General features: G+C 42.7%; 1 protein-coding gene across 1 annotated transcript; it reads right to left on the bottom strand.

Annotated features, from left to right (window-relative positions):
• Positions 1 to 277: 277 nt before the first annotated feature.
• rab19 (RAB19, member RAS oncogene family) lies at positions 278 to 14,512 on the bottom strand (the record flags this gene model as incomplete). The annotated part of the gene is made up of 4 exons (XM_084335138.1): positions 14,453 to 14,512; positions 11,843 to 12,031; positions 2,774 to 2,957; positions 278 to 555 (listed from the first exon to the last, which is right to left on the bottom strand). The coding sequence occupies exons 1-4, from the start codon at positions 14,501 to 14,503 to the stop codon at positions 278 to 280; spliced, it is 702 nt and encodes a 233-aa protein (XP_084191264.1). The 5' UTR covers positions 14,504 to 14,512.
• Positions 14,513 to 14,742: the final 230 nt, after the last annotated feature.

Raw genomic sequence — 14,742 nt, 5'->3', positions numbered from 1 at the left:
AGCCAGGCTGAACATAGCTAATGGAGACACAAACCCAACCATACCATACCATGCTAGACCATGGCTAGCCCCAGCCAGGCTGAACATAGCTAATGGAGACACAAACCCAACCATACCATACCATGCTAGACCAGTAGGCTAATGCCGCGCCTCACGTAGGTCACGTGACGCAGCAGGGAAGTGAGAAGGACTTGGTTAGACTCCGTTTGTCTCTGACCGCCGGTCTGTCCGTCTACCAGTCCCCCGGTGGGTGGCGTCACCACCGCCGGCGCGGCCCTCAACATTCACACGCTCTCCCCTCCGGCGCCGGCGGTCCGCGGACAGGATGGGAGTCGCCGCCGAGGAGGAACTGAGGCGACTCCGCGGAGGCGTCGTCTGAGACCGCCATGCCGCTCCGCGCCAGCAGCTCCCGGGCCATGAGGCTGAATGCGGCCTCCACGTTCTGCGCCTGCTTGGCGGAGGTCTCCAGCGCCGCCAGGAGGCCTCTGTTCTCCGCCAGGGTGCAGGCGTCCTCAAACAACACCTGCCTCCGGGTCTGCAGGTCCGACTTGTTACCTGGAGGACACAAATACTTTACCTGAAGTCAAATGTAGAAACACCCCGATAGAATACTACGTTCTATGTGCAATATTATATTATATATAATATTATATTATACCCTGATAGAATACTACGTTCTATGTGCAATATTATATTATATATAATATTATATTATACCCTGATAGAATACTATGTTCTATGTGCAATATTATATTATATATTATATTATATTATACCCTGATAGAATACTACGTTCTTCTATGTGCAATATTATATTATATTACCCTGATAGAATACTAAGTTCTATGTGCAATATTATATTATATATTATATTATATTATACCCTGATAGAATACTACGTTCTTCTATGTGCAATATTATATTATATTATACCCTGATAGAATACTACGTTCTATGTGCAATATTATATTATATTATATTATACCCTGATAGAATACTATGTTCTATATTATATTATATTATATTATATTATAATATAATATAATATATTATATTATATTATACCAATTACCTCTACTGAACGCAGAGCAAATTGGTATCTATCTTCTTGTCTGACTCTGGAGAAGTACGGTAAGTGCATAATGTTAGCGTGTTCCTTTAAATGTGTCCGATCTTATAAACGGTGGATATCTCAGTTTGGAATAAACTTCTTCATAATCCGCCCCGTCCCCGTCGTATGAGCACCAGGCTGGGGGCTCCATGCTGCTCCACTACCCACCTATCAGTATGAGCGCCAGGCTGGGGGCTCCATGCTGCTCCACTACCCACCTATCAGTATGAGCGCCAGGCTGGGGGCTCCACTACCCTCCCATCAGTATGAGCACCAGGCTGGGGGCTCCACTACCCTCCCATCAGTATGAATACCAGGCTGGGGGCTCCACTACCCTCCCATCAGTATGAGCACCAGGCTGGGGGCTCCACTACCCTCCCATCAGTATGAGCGCCAGGCTGGAGGCTCCACTACCCTCCCATCAGTATGAGCGCCAGGCTGGGGGCTCCACTACCCTCCCATCAGTATGAGCGCCAAGCTGGGGGCTCCATGCTGCTCCACTACCCACCCATCAGTATGAGCGCCAGGCTGGAGGCTCCACTACCCTCCCATCAGTATGAGTGCCAGGCTGGGGGCTCCACTACCCTCCCATCAGTATGAGTGCCAGGCTGGGGGCTCCACTACCCTCCCATCAGTATGAGTGCCAGGCTGGGGGCTCCATGCTGCTCCACTACCCACTAGGGCTGTCACATTACATAAAAACACGAGATTTGAACTTGAAGAGAGAAAATCGAAAAGATTTTTTTTTTAATAATTATAATAATAATATTATTATAAATTTGTATTTATTTATTATTAATATTATTATTTAAAAAAAGAACGGGCAGGTCATATAAGATATAGGTGACCAGGCTGGGGGCTCCACTACCCTCCCCAGGCTGGGGGCTCCACTACCCTCCCATCAGTATGAGCACCAGGCTGGGGGCTCCACTACCCTCCCATCAGTATGAGCACCAGGCTGGGGGCTCCACTACCCTCCCATCAGTATGAGCACCAGGCTGGGGGCTCCACTACCCTCCCATCAGTATGAGCGCCAGGCTGGAGGCTCCACTACCCTCCCATCAGTATGAGCGCCAGGCTGGGGGCTCCACTACCCTCCCATCAGTATGAGCGCCAAGCTGGGGGCTCCATGCTGCTCCACTACCCACCCATCAGTATGAGTGCCAGGCTGGAGGCTCCACTACCCTCCCATCAGTATGAGTGCCAGGCTGGGGGCTCCACTACCCTCCCATCAGTATGAGTGCCAGGCTGGGGGCTCCATGCTGCTCCACTACCCACTAGGGCTGTCACATTACATAAAAACACGAGATTTGAACTTGAAGAGAGAAAATCGAAAAGATTTTTTTTTTAATAATTATAATAATAATATTATTATAAATTTGTATTTATTTATTATTAATATTATTATTTAAAAAAAGAACGGGCAGGTCATATAGGATATAGGTGAGACTGTGCTGAAAATAATGATACCAAACATACCATGGTAAAAAAAAAGTAGCCAAAACTTATATATATTTTTTAAATAGCTTAGACTTTTTTTTAGGCTTAGTTTATTATTATTTATTTTTACACTGAAATTGGATTTCGAATTCGAACTTGTCTACAATTCTGCGACGAATATTGAATTTGATTTTTTGTTAAAGTGACAGCCCCATTACCCACCGATCAGTATGAGCACAACGCTGGCGGCTCCATGCTGCTCCACTTCCTGGATCCAGTGAGGAACGGAGTCAAAGGTCGTTCGGCGGGTGATGTCATAGGCCACCATGGCCCCGTGGGCGCTGCGGTAATAACTCTGGGTGACGGTCCTGAAGCGCTCCTGCCCCGCCGTGTCCCAGACCTGCATCTGTCATCATCAACACACCATACATGACTGAATGACTGAATGAATGAATTTATTTCGGTCTTCTTTTACAAAGCATAGTAGAAGAACATAAAAAAAATATACAAATAAAAAATGACCGAAAAGGTGTAGGCTGAAGCCGAGGCTTATAATTGCCTACCCTTTTTACATTACATTATTTACACACAAAAAAAATACAAAAAATAAACATAATTCAGTACATCATTTAGCAAAGGTTACAAACGTTTCATACTTGTTTATTTATAAATTAAAAAAATTCACTATTTGAATACAGTTATGATATAGATAAAATATAATTAGGATAATAATGAGGTTTTATATTTATGTATCACCTTATATTTGAGTAATGACTGAGAGGGTGTAGCAGATCTGAAAGTTCCTAACCACAAAAGCAAACTAGCCAGAAGTACGTTTCTTTACACAGGGAGTGGAGAATGGAACAACATTCCGAATACCATCAAAATTGCTCAGGTGACTAAAGTGCAGCTAAAGAGGGGGACGAGGGGCAGGTTGCGTGTATACCTTCCGCAACGGAATTCGGTTTCCGGGTTCCTCTGATTGGCCGCGACCGCCACGTGACCCGCCCCCCTATCCAGCGCTGCCGCTGCCACGGCAGCCAGAGTGAGCGGCCGCGGACTCGCTTGCTTCCTCAATTTATGCGCATGGAAGTATTGACTGAATGAATGAATGAATGAATGAATGAATGAATGAATGAATGAATGAATGAATGAATGAATGAATGAATGAATGAATGAAAACTTTATTTAACAGATTGCAGAATGGGTACAATACAGTACGGCTCAATACACACAATTGTTAAGGGGATGCAGACCAGAGAAAGACGTTTGTCTTGTTTACATCAGGGTCCCCCATTTTCAATTCATATAGAACGACTACGCCGTAACAAATCATTAAAAAAATATACCGTTAACTGGAATATGTTGTGCCTTTACACATATGTTGGATTATGTAATTGGTTTGTCATGACAAACAAATAAAAAAATCGCGATTTACCCGCTGGCTACAACAACACACAGTGACTGCATGTAGTCACTGTGTGTTGATGTTGTAGCCACCTCCTCAGAGGCAGGCGTACTAAGCTCCCCCTTAAGCTCCAGGAGAGAGGGGAGAGGCTGAAAACCCGCAGTTCTTGCCCGACTGATGGGAGCCGAATCCCCGGTTCCGATTTGTCTGATGAATACCCCCTCGCTGAGCTCTGACTCTGACTACATGCAGTCACTGAGTGTTGTTGTAGCCAGCGGGTAAATCGCAATTTTTTTATTTGTTTGTCATGACAAACCAATTACATAATCCAACATATGTGTAAAGGCACAACATATTCCAGTTAACGGTATATATTTTTTAATGATTTGTTACGGCGTAGTCGTTCTATATGAATAAAAAATGGGGGACCCTGATGTAAACAAGACAAACGTCTTTCTCAGGTCTGCATCCCCTTAACAATTGTGTGTATTGAGCCGTACTGTATTGTACCCATTCTGCAATCTGTTAAATAAAGTTTTCATTCATGCATTCATTCATTCAGTCAATACTTCCATGCGTATAAACTGAGGAAGCGAGCGAGTCCGTGGCCGCTTGCTCTGGAACCCGGAAACCAAATTCCGTTGCGGAAGGTATACACGCGGGCAGCGTAGGATAAGAGTCCCCAGACTCCTGAGGCAGGTTAGGATAAGAGTCCCCAGGCTCCTGAGGCAGGTTAGGATAAGAGTCCCCAGGCTCCTGAGGCAGGTTAGGATAAGAGTCCCCAGGCTCCTGAGGCAGGTTAGGATAAGAGTCCCCAGGCTCCTGAGGCAGATACTTTACAATCCAATGTCTGCTTTTGTTTGACCTGAATTGTTTTTATTATGCTTATTATAATGTTTTTATTGAGATGTGATATTTGTAGGATATCAATGAATCAACAATTGTATACAAGTTTCCCACTACAGTGCTCGCTGCCGTGGCCCTAAGGACCGCAGTGGAAATACGTTTAACTTTTTTTGCGTAATCCTGATTTGTATGCATACCAATTTGTGTATTCTTTTTTTTTTTTTATACTTTATTGTGTCAAACAAAAACATTTTACATTTAGGTATAGTAAGTGTACCCACATACACATACACAACTGCACCTGTCCATACCTACATACGTACATACCCACACAAATGTACATACGCATATTCCAAATCTTGACACTTTTTTTTTTTTTTTTTGTACCCATCACCCATACAAAAAACAGGAGACGAAAACACAAACAAAGGGGCGAGCACCAGCATAGATCCCGGACCGGCACACATCCAACATCCATCCCTACCCGTCCCCACACACACACAAGAAAAACAACAAACAACAACAACAACAATAATAACAGCAAACAAATAAGAAATTAATAGAAAAAAGAAACCAACCAAAAAACTAAAAATTTAAATAAAATAATAATAATAAGTAAAAAGGCTTGAATTTTCATTGTAGGTATACAGTAGCTGTAGGCCTAAGGGGTGTTCCCCAACAATTGATCAGTAGATCATCACTGTTTCCTGTTACTTAAAATCTTCCTTAAAGACTGATCTGTCTGTCAACTAGTACCCCTCCATAGTTTAAAGAGACCCCATCTTTTTCCCAGCATATTTTCATTCTTATTGATTTTGTAGGTTACCTTTTCCATACTATATATGTCCTCTACAGTTTCTAACCATTTGTTTACTTTCGGGGGTTCAAGTTTTTTCCAAGCTCTTGTAATTTGTTTAAGTGCTGCAGCTCTCAAAATAAAAAAAAGGTATAGTTCTTCTTTTTGTAGGTTTTTGGGGCGTGTTCCTAAGAGTATATCATGTTTTTCTATACCCACTTCCTTAAACATCTGTTCCATTATGTCTAGAATATCTGACCAGTAGATTTGAATTTTTTTACATGTAAAGAAAATATGTGTATGGTCAGCATTCTTCTCCCCACACTCCCTCCAGCAGCCGGGATCATTTTGTGCGTATTTGGACATACTCAATGGTGTTCTAAAGTACCTCATATTTATTTTCCAAGCATACTCCTGCCAAAAGGGTGATTTTATGTAATGGAAGATATCTTTAAAGCTTTGATTCCACTCCTTATCTGGTATGTTTGTTTTCAGTTCCTTCTCCCATTTATTTTTAATATAGCTTAAATCTTCAATTTTGTTTTCTTGGAGCATTTTGTAAATTTGTCCAGTTGTATTTGTGAGGTTATGGCTTTGTTGAGTCTTTATCATGTATTTCAGTAGGGGGTGGAGATCTTCAAGAGTTTTAATTTGGACTTTTTCTCTTAAGTAGCTTCTTACTTGCAGGTATCGGTGAAAGTGATTACTAGGACAGGCATATTTATTAGCTACATTTTCAAAAGAATCCACTCCTTCATTGTACATTTGATAGAAACGTATGAGGCCCTTAGCTTCCCATGTCTTAAAAAAACCGTCAATACTGTTTGGAGAAAAATCTGGGTCCCATGCTATTTGTCTTAAGCAGATAATTTCTTGTTCCTTAATTTTATTTATTTTACATATTTCCCTCCAGATTTTAAATGTGTTATATATAGAGTAATTGCGTATTTTGATCTGTGCTTTTTTATATCTGGAGAAGATCAATGTGCTGAGTGATTCCACTAGATTCAACTCAATTGACTTCCATTTGGGTCTCATCTCGTTTTTCATCCATATTAGAATCGGTTTTACCTGTGCTGCGTAATAATAATTAATTAAATTTGGTAATGCTAGTCCCCCTCCTTCTTTTTTTTGTTGCAAGATTTTGAGTTTGACTCTAGGTTTCTTTTCATCCCATATAGATTTTCTCAGCAGCCCCTCCCAAACGTTGAAACATTTAGGTGTTATGTATAATGGCATGTTTTGGAATAAAAATAGAAAACGTGGCAAGATGTTCATTTTAATAATATTAATTTTTTCAAATAAAGTGAGAGGTACAATTTTCCACCTATTCAGATCTTCCTTTACAGAGTTCTCCAAACTTCCATAATTACACTGATGTAGATTGTCTAGGTTATTAGGTATAGTTATTCCCAGATATCTCACTTTGTTTCGGTCCCATTTAAAGTTAAACTGTTTTTTGAAGTCTTTCTCCAAGTGGTCACCTACTTCCATAGCTTCAGTTTTATTTAAATTAAGCTTATATCCAGACAGAACTCCATAGTTTGTAATTTCATCGAGTAACTCCGGTAGTGAAATATATATATCTGTAAGATACACTATGATGTCGTCCGCGTACAGTGCTAGTTTATGTTCATCTTCCTTTATTGTGAGACCTTTTATCCTCATATTTTTCCTTATGCTTTCGGCTAAGGGTTCTATGCATAAGGCAAATATTTGGGGCGATAATGGGTCCCCTTGTCTTGTCCCCCTTTTTAAAATAAATTTCGTAGAGAGTGTCCCATTCACTCTTACTCTTGCGTTAGGTTCTTTATATATTCCCTTAATCAATTTAATAAAAGTTTGGTGGAATCCAAAATTCTCACATACTCCAAATATGAAGGGCCATGACACCCGATCAAAGGCTTTTTCAGCATCTAATGTCAATGTCAGCATTTGTTGCTTTGTTTGTACTGCATAATCAATGATATTAAGAGTACGCCGCACATTGTCGCTTAGGAGACGATCTTTAACTAATCCTGTTTGGTCCAAGTTAATTATATTAGGTAGTATATGTGAGAGTCTGGTTGCTATAATTGATGTGAATAATTTTTGATCTACATTTAAGAGCGATATTGGTCTATACGATGCACAGTCTGTCGGGTCTTTTCCTTCTTTAGGTATAACAGTAATGATGGCAGAATTCCATGTGTCCGGCCAGTTTCCTGTTTGTAGGATCTCATTAAAAACTCTACATAAGATGGGAGTAACTAGGTATCTAAACTCCCTGTAGAATTCGTAAGTAAATCCATCACTTCCAGGACTTTTTCCCGGTTTACCCTTCTGGATGACCTTTAGGATTTCTGTCTCTACTATTGGTTGTACTAATTCATTATTTTGTTTAACGGACACTGTGGGAAGGTTTAAAATATCTAGGTATTGTTTAATTTTCTGTGGGTCCACACCTATTACTTCTGGAGTGTAGAGGTTTTGATAATAATCCTTAAAACATAATGCTATTTTCGATTTCCCCCTCTTATATGTGGAGTTGTTATCCATAATAGTGGCTATTGCAGTTTTTTCTTTCTGTTTCTTTAGTTTAAATGCTAATATTTTCAGTGCTTTTGGGCTGTTGTCATAATATGTTTGCCTACATTATTTAATTTGTATTCTTAATTTGTCAAATCAAATCAGGGAAGGTTGTTGGTTCAAACCCCTAAAAGGACACGTTTATTTGCAAAGGCTCAATCTGTAATCCAAGTATACACAATAGGATATTTCCTCAACTCCAAATTTCAAAACATAGTATTGGAGATATGTCTAAATCTAGTTTATTTTATGTTTTCTGATGATGTGGTTTGTATACAGTAAAATATACCTATATTTTAATGTATGATTAGTTGAGAAAGATACAAAAAGCATATTATACATCTAAAACTACAAACTCTTAAAGGTGCTTATAGATAACACAGCCAAAAAAATGTAAATGATAAATTCATTCATAAATATTTTATTGGGGGGAAAGCAATACTTTTATTCTGCACCGTTCTAAATGTGTGGATATATTACATCTTTTTGATTATTACTCTATACTTTTTTTTTTATCTATAGCACATTTAATCTATGTATGTGAATATTACAAAAATGTACAATCGTTTTTTTTTTTTTTTGAGCTTAGTTGTTACCAGCCTAAAGAGAAGCAGTAGACTAAAGGTTAGAGATGCAGCTTGTGGTTTTAAGGTCGCCAGTTCGAGTCCCTCTACCCATTGTGAAAGTGTCGGCAGCAACTGCTCTAGTTAGAGACGGTGGTTGTACTGGACACACACTCCAATATGGCTCAACTAGTTAGAGACTGTGGTTGTACTGGACACACACTCCAATATGGCTCAACTAGTTAGAGACTGTGGTTGTACTGGAGTGGACACACACTCCAATATGGCTCAACTAGTTAGAGACTGTGGTTGTACTGGACACACACTCCAATATGGCTCAACTAGTTAGAGAGGGTGGTTGTACTGGGGACACACTCCAATATGGCTCAACTAGTTAGAGAGGGTGGTTGTACTGGGGACACACTTCAATATGGCTCAACTAGTTAGAGAGGGTGGTTGTACTGGACACACACTCCAATATGGCTCAACTAGTTAGAGACTGTGGTTGTACTGGACACACACTCCAATATGGCTCAACTAGTTAGAGACGGTGGTTGTACTGGACACACACTCCAATATGGCTCAACTAGTTAGAGACTGGGTTTAACTGTGGTGCATTTGAAGTGGTCATAAATTAATGAATATACTCAAACTGATTGTACTGATATCATGCATTTACAATTATTTACCAGGGTAGGCTTGCTGAGGATGGATGCTGTTTTGGACCCTGCTTCACACTCACACAGTTCCACACATTCACACCTGGGAGCTGCCCAGTACAACCACAGTCTGACACTGTTGACCACTAGGAGCTGCCCAGTACAACCACAGTCTGACACTGTTGACCACTAGGAGCTGCCCAGTACAACCACAGTCTGACACTGTTGACCACTAGGAGCTGCTCAGTACAACCACAGACTGACACTGTTGACCACTAGGAGCTGCCCAGTACAACCACAGTCTGACACTGTCGAGCACTGGAGCAGTGCCTTGCTCATGGTCCAGTCTGACCCTGTTGACCACTGGAGCAGTGCCTTGCTCATGGCACAGTACCGTAAACACAGCTCATTGGCCACAGCTGATCACATGTCACCTGTTGTTTGCCTACCAAGATGTCGACAAAGATGATGTAACAGAACAAATACTTTTTACTCAATAATCCTCTTAACTATTGTTGACAAGTGGTCATTCCTTTGTATGATCTAACAGACAGAGGTATAGTATCCTCCACTCAGGGCAGGGCGCACACAATCAGAGCTCACACACACACACACACACACACACACACACACACACACACACACACACACACACACACACACACACACACACACACACACACACACACACACACACACACACACACACACACACACACACACACACACACACACGCACACACACTGATATTATTTGAAAGTAATATCATGCCACTCCTTTTTCTTTGAAAGGCTAAACTGATAGGAAGTGATGGCGGCTCAGGAGTTGTTTGAAAGGTGAGTCAGAGGGTGATATACATGTGTTCTTATCTCCCTTCCTGTTTGAAAGGCACGTGACTCAGAGTGCGATATACAGTGTTCTTATCTCCCTTCCTGTTGGAGAGGAATCAACACACACTGCTGAATTCAATTTTTACTTGAAATTAAAATGTGCATGACTCTTATAAGGTGCTAAGTAACTTTAATGACACGTCTTGGACCCCGCTGTGTAATAATTATATTTACATTTACATTTAGTCATTTAGCTGAACACTATTCTCCAAAGTGACTTACTGTACGTTAGGTCAGCAGGAAGGGTACAACTCTGACAGCTAAGTGACATTGCTCGACTGCTCGTCAAACCGTGCTACAGTCTCCAGTCTATAGTAGTATAGTAGTAAGACATATAGGGAGGTGTAGCCTGACGTCGCTTTGGACCGCCCACGAGGTCCACCCGTATAGGGATTTATCATTGGGAAAATGGATTATCGGCTATTGTAACAATTCTGCTGCATGGAAATTGAAAAGCTTTCCATTTTGCACAAAATGAGTTCCCTTCTATCACTAACATTATTGTTTAAGCCTTTTTGGTTGAAATAAAATGGTTGATTTTTATTTATGATTAATTGCGAATATTTTCATGTTGAGCTATAGATTGTGGATGAATACGCACAGAAAGGTACACCATGCAAATGTTCATGCTTTATTTGTTTTAAACGAGACGATTTAGAAATGGGCAATGGGGAAATACATTGCATTGGACAGATGGTGGAACACGGAAAAGCAGCAATGACGTAACCACTACACCTCCCTATTAGCATAGTAGGTAGTAATATAGGCAATTACAACACTGAACCCCACTGTGTAATTACAACAATACTTGGACCATACTGTGTAATTACAACACTGCTTGGACCCTGCTGTGTAATTACAACACTGCTTGGACCCTACTGTGTAATTACAACACTGCTTGGACCCTACTGTGTAATTACAACACTGCTTGGACACTACTGTGTAATTGCAACACTACTTGGACCCCACTGTGTAATTACAACACTGCTTGGACCCTACTGTGTAATTACAACACTGTTTGGACCCTACTGTGTAATTACAACACTGTTTGGACCCTACTGTGTAATTACAACACTGCTTGGACCCTACTGTGTAATTACAACACTATTGGACCCCACTGTGTAATTACAACACTGTTTGGACCCTACTGTGTAATTACAACACTATTGGACCCCACTGTGTAATTACAAAACTATTGGACCCTACTGTGTAATTACAACACTGTTTGGACCCTACTGTGTAATTACAACACTGTTTGGACCCTACTGTGTAATTACAACACTGCTTGGACCCTACTGTGTAATTACAACACTATTGGACCCCACTGTGTAATTACAACACTGTTTGGACCCTACTGTGTAATTACAAAACTGCTTGGACCCTACTGTGTAATTACAACACTACTTGGACCCTACTGTGTAATTACAACACTGTTTGGACCCTGCTGTGTAATTACAACACTGCTTGGACCCTACTGTGTAATTAGTTGGTACTACCTTGGTTGAACCCCGCTGTTGACCTTGTATCTCTCCCTCAGGACCCCCCCCCTCCATCACGTACCTTGACCTTCTTGCCGTCTATGTCCAGGTTACGGACGGTGAAGTCAACTCCGATGGTGTTTTGTTGTTTCTCCACAAACGCTCCGGACTTGAAGCTCTGCACCACGCATGTCTTCCCCACGTCCGAGTCCCCAACCAGGACGATCTTGAAGAGGAAGTCGAAGGAGTCGTCGTGCTCCGGGCCTGCGGGCTGCATGGTGGGAGAGAGGACGCAAGGAGACGCTGAGGACACAAGGAGACGCTGAGGACACAAGGAGAGAGGACACAAGGAGACGCTGAGGCCAGCAGTTGGAGTCGAGTGGAGGGACACAGGTTCAGAGACGATACCCTCCTCTTCTCCTGTGTCTCCTGGCTGTGATGAGGCTGTAAGGAGGCGCTGTGAGGAGGAGCTGTGAGGAGGAGGCTGTGAGAAGGAGCAGGTGTCCTGGCTGTGAAGAGGAGCTGTGAGGAGGAGCAGGTATCCTGGCTGTGAGGAGGAGCTGTGAGGAGGAGCAGGTATCCTGGCTGTGAGGAGGAGCAGGTGTCCTGGCTGTGAAGAGGAGCTGTGAGGAGGAGCAGGTATCCTGGCTGTGAGGAGGAGCTGTGAGGAGGAGCAGGTATCCTGGCTGTGAGGAGGAGCAGGTGTCCTGGCTGTGAAGAGGAGCTGTGAGGAGGAGCAGGTATCCTGGCTGTGAGGAGGAGCTGTGAGGAGGAGCAGGTATCCTGGCTGTGAGGAGGAGCAGGTGTCCTGGCTGTGAAGAGGAGCTGTGAGGAGGAGCAGGTATCCTGGCTGTGAGGAGGAGCTGTGAGGAGGAGCAGGTATCCTGGCTGTGAGGAGGAGCTGTGAGGAGGAGCAGGTGTCCTGGCTGTGAGGAGGAGCTGTGAGGAGGAGCAGGTATCCTGGCTGTGAGGAGGAGCTGTGAGGAGGAGCAGGTATCCTGGCTGTGAGGAAGAGCTGTGAGGAGGAGCAGGTATCCTGGCTGTGAGGAGGAGCAGGTATCCTGGCTGTGAGGAAGAGGCTCTGAGGAGGAGCAGGTATCCTGGCTGTGAGGAAGAGCTGTGAGGAGAAGCAGGTATCCTGGCTGTGAAGAGGAGCTGTGAGGAGGAGCAGGTATCCTGGCTGTGAGGAAGAGCTGTGAGGAGGAGCAGGTATCCTGGCTGTGAAGAGGAGCTGTGAGGAGGAGCAGGTGTCCTGGCTGTGAGGAGGAGCTGTCAGGAGGAGCAGGTGTCCTGGCTGTGAGGAGGAGCTGTGAGGAGGAGCAGGTATCCTGGCTGTGAGGAAGAGCTGTGAGGAGGAGCAGGTATCCTGGCTGTGAGGAGGAGGATCTGAGGAGGAGGAGCTGTGAGGAGCAGCAGGTCTCAGGTCTCCTTGCTCTGAGTATCACTGAGCCAGCGTCTCTACAGCTGCTCAGGACCACCACATAACACGGCTCACAATATCTGCAACCAGTCTATATCTATACCAGCCTGGATCTCGTTCATTTAACCTATTGAAACTTGAGGGACACAGAGGTTTCCCTCATTTACAGTGACGTCGAGTATACAACTAAAAGAGATAGAATAACACAAAGATAAAACAAAGATAAAAACAAGTAGGCAGCACTATAAAGTCAAGTTAAAATAAGATAAAAACAGGAAACGCAGAGTAAAAGCAATTACAAAATGACATACAATGGTTATTAATCAAAGCAAAACATTTGTATCAAGCATTAAAGCATTGAAGGGCGTTCCGACAACAATTGAAGGGGGGGTTAAGACCCACTTTCTTCAAATTGGTGATGGTTCATTTGCCCCGTAGCAAACGGAACTGGTTCTTTTGGCATTAAAATTGTGTCACTAAGGATCGTGTCTGTTTATGTAAACAGTAGTGTCTTCCAGAGCAGTAGTAGTGTTGACACCATCGCAGAGAGGACTGGTAGTGTCTTCTAGAGCAGTAGTAGTGTTGACACCATCGCAGAGAGGACTGGTAGTGTCTTCTAGAGCAGTAGTAGTGTTGACACCATCGCAGAGAGGACTGGTAGTGTCTTCTAGAGCAGTAGTAGTGTTGACACCATCGCAGAGAGGACTGGTCTGCTCAGAGGACAAGAGCCACGTGACATCTTGGCAACGACAGCATCCAGGAGGAAAGAAAATACTAATAAAAATGGACAAATGATGTCTGTCCAACTGAATCTGTCCCCTCCCCAGTTTAAAGTCCAACAACCCTGAACCCAGAACAACTATTCCGGGACTGTCTTCCTTCTCCTGTCGGCGTTATGTACGGAGGTACAGGCAACTCCTCCACAGGTGTGTTCATCACCACAGCCCTCACATGCCACAGAATAATAATACCTCAGAGAGACGCTCCCAGGAGATTCTGTCACGTTTACACTTCTCTTGCGCAACACATCAAAAGTCAACACGTCCAGTTTCTTCATCCAGACTTTGCGTCTATTTTTATTTATTTTATGATTTTTTTTACATTACACATATCAACCACATTCTTTAGGAACAGTTGTCTGCCGTTGAACAACAGTGGTCTGTCTGTACTAATGCCCTCTATACTGCCTCTCTATATCTGCTCTCTGCTACAGCAACCTTTCCCCTACTCACACTTGGATGAATAGAACACGGTAGGACACACCCCTTTTACCTGTCTCGGTAGGTACGATTTCCAGTTGCCGGCCCACCTGCACCACTGCATCTTGGGATATGTAGTTTCCTGAGCAGGTGCCGTCAAGAGAAGCAGTGCTGTGTGAGAGTGGATGAGATACTGAGATATGAAAGGAGGTTATATTCTAGTGTTGTACTTGAGTTGGAACTAGTGCTGTCAATAGATAAAAAAAAATACTAATTAATCTCACAATTTTCTGTAATTAATCTATATTAATCTAGATAAAAAAATCAAATTGTTCTACTTAAGACCGAAGCTTGTAACAGATA

Source organism: Notolepis coatsorum (assembly GCF_963971535.1).
Source record: "Notolepis coatsorum genome assembly, chromosome: 18".
In the NCBI taxonomy this organism is placed as follows: Eukaryota; Metazoa; Chordata; class Actinopteri; order Aulopiformes; family Paralepididae; genus Notolepis; species Notolepis coatsorum.
This window is presented reverse-complemented; position numbering and strand designations above follow the sequence as displayed.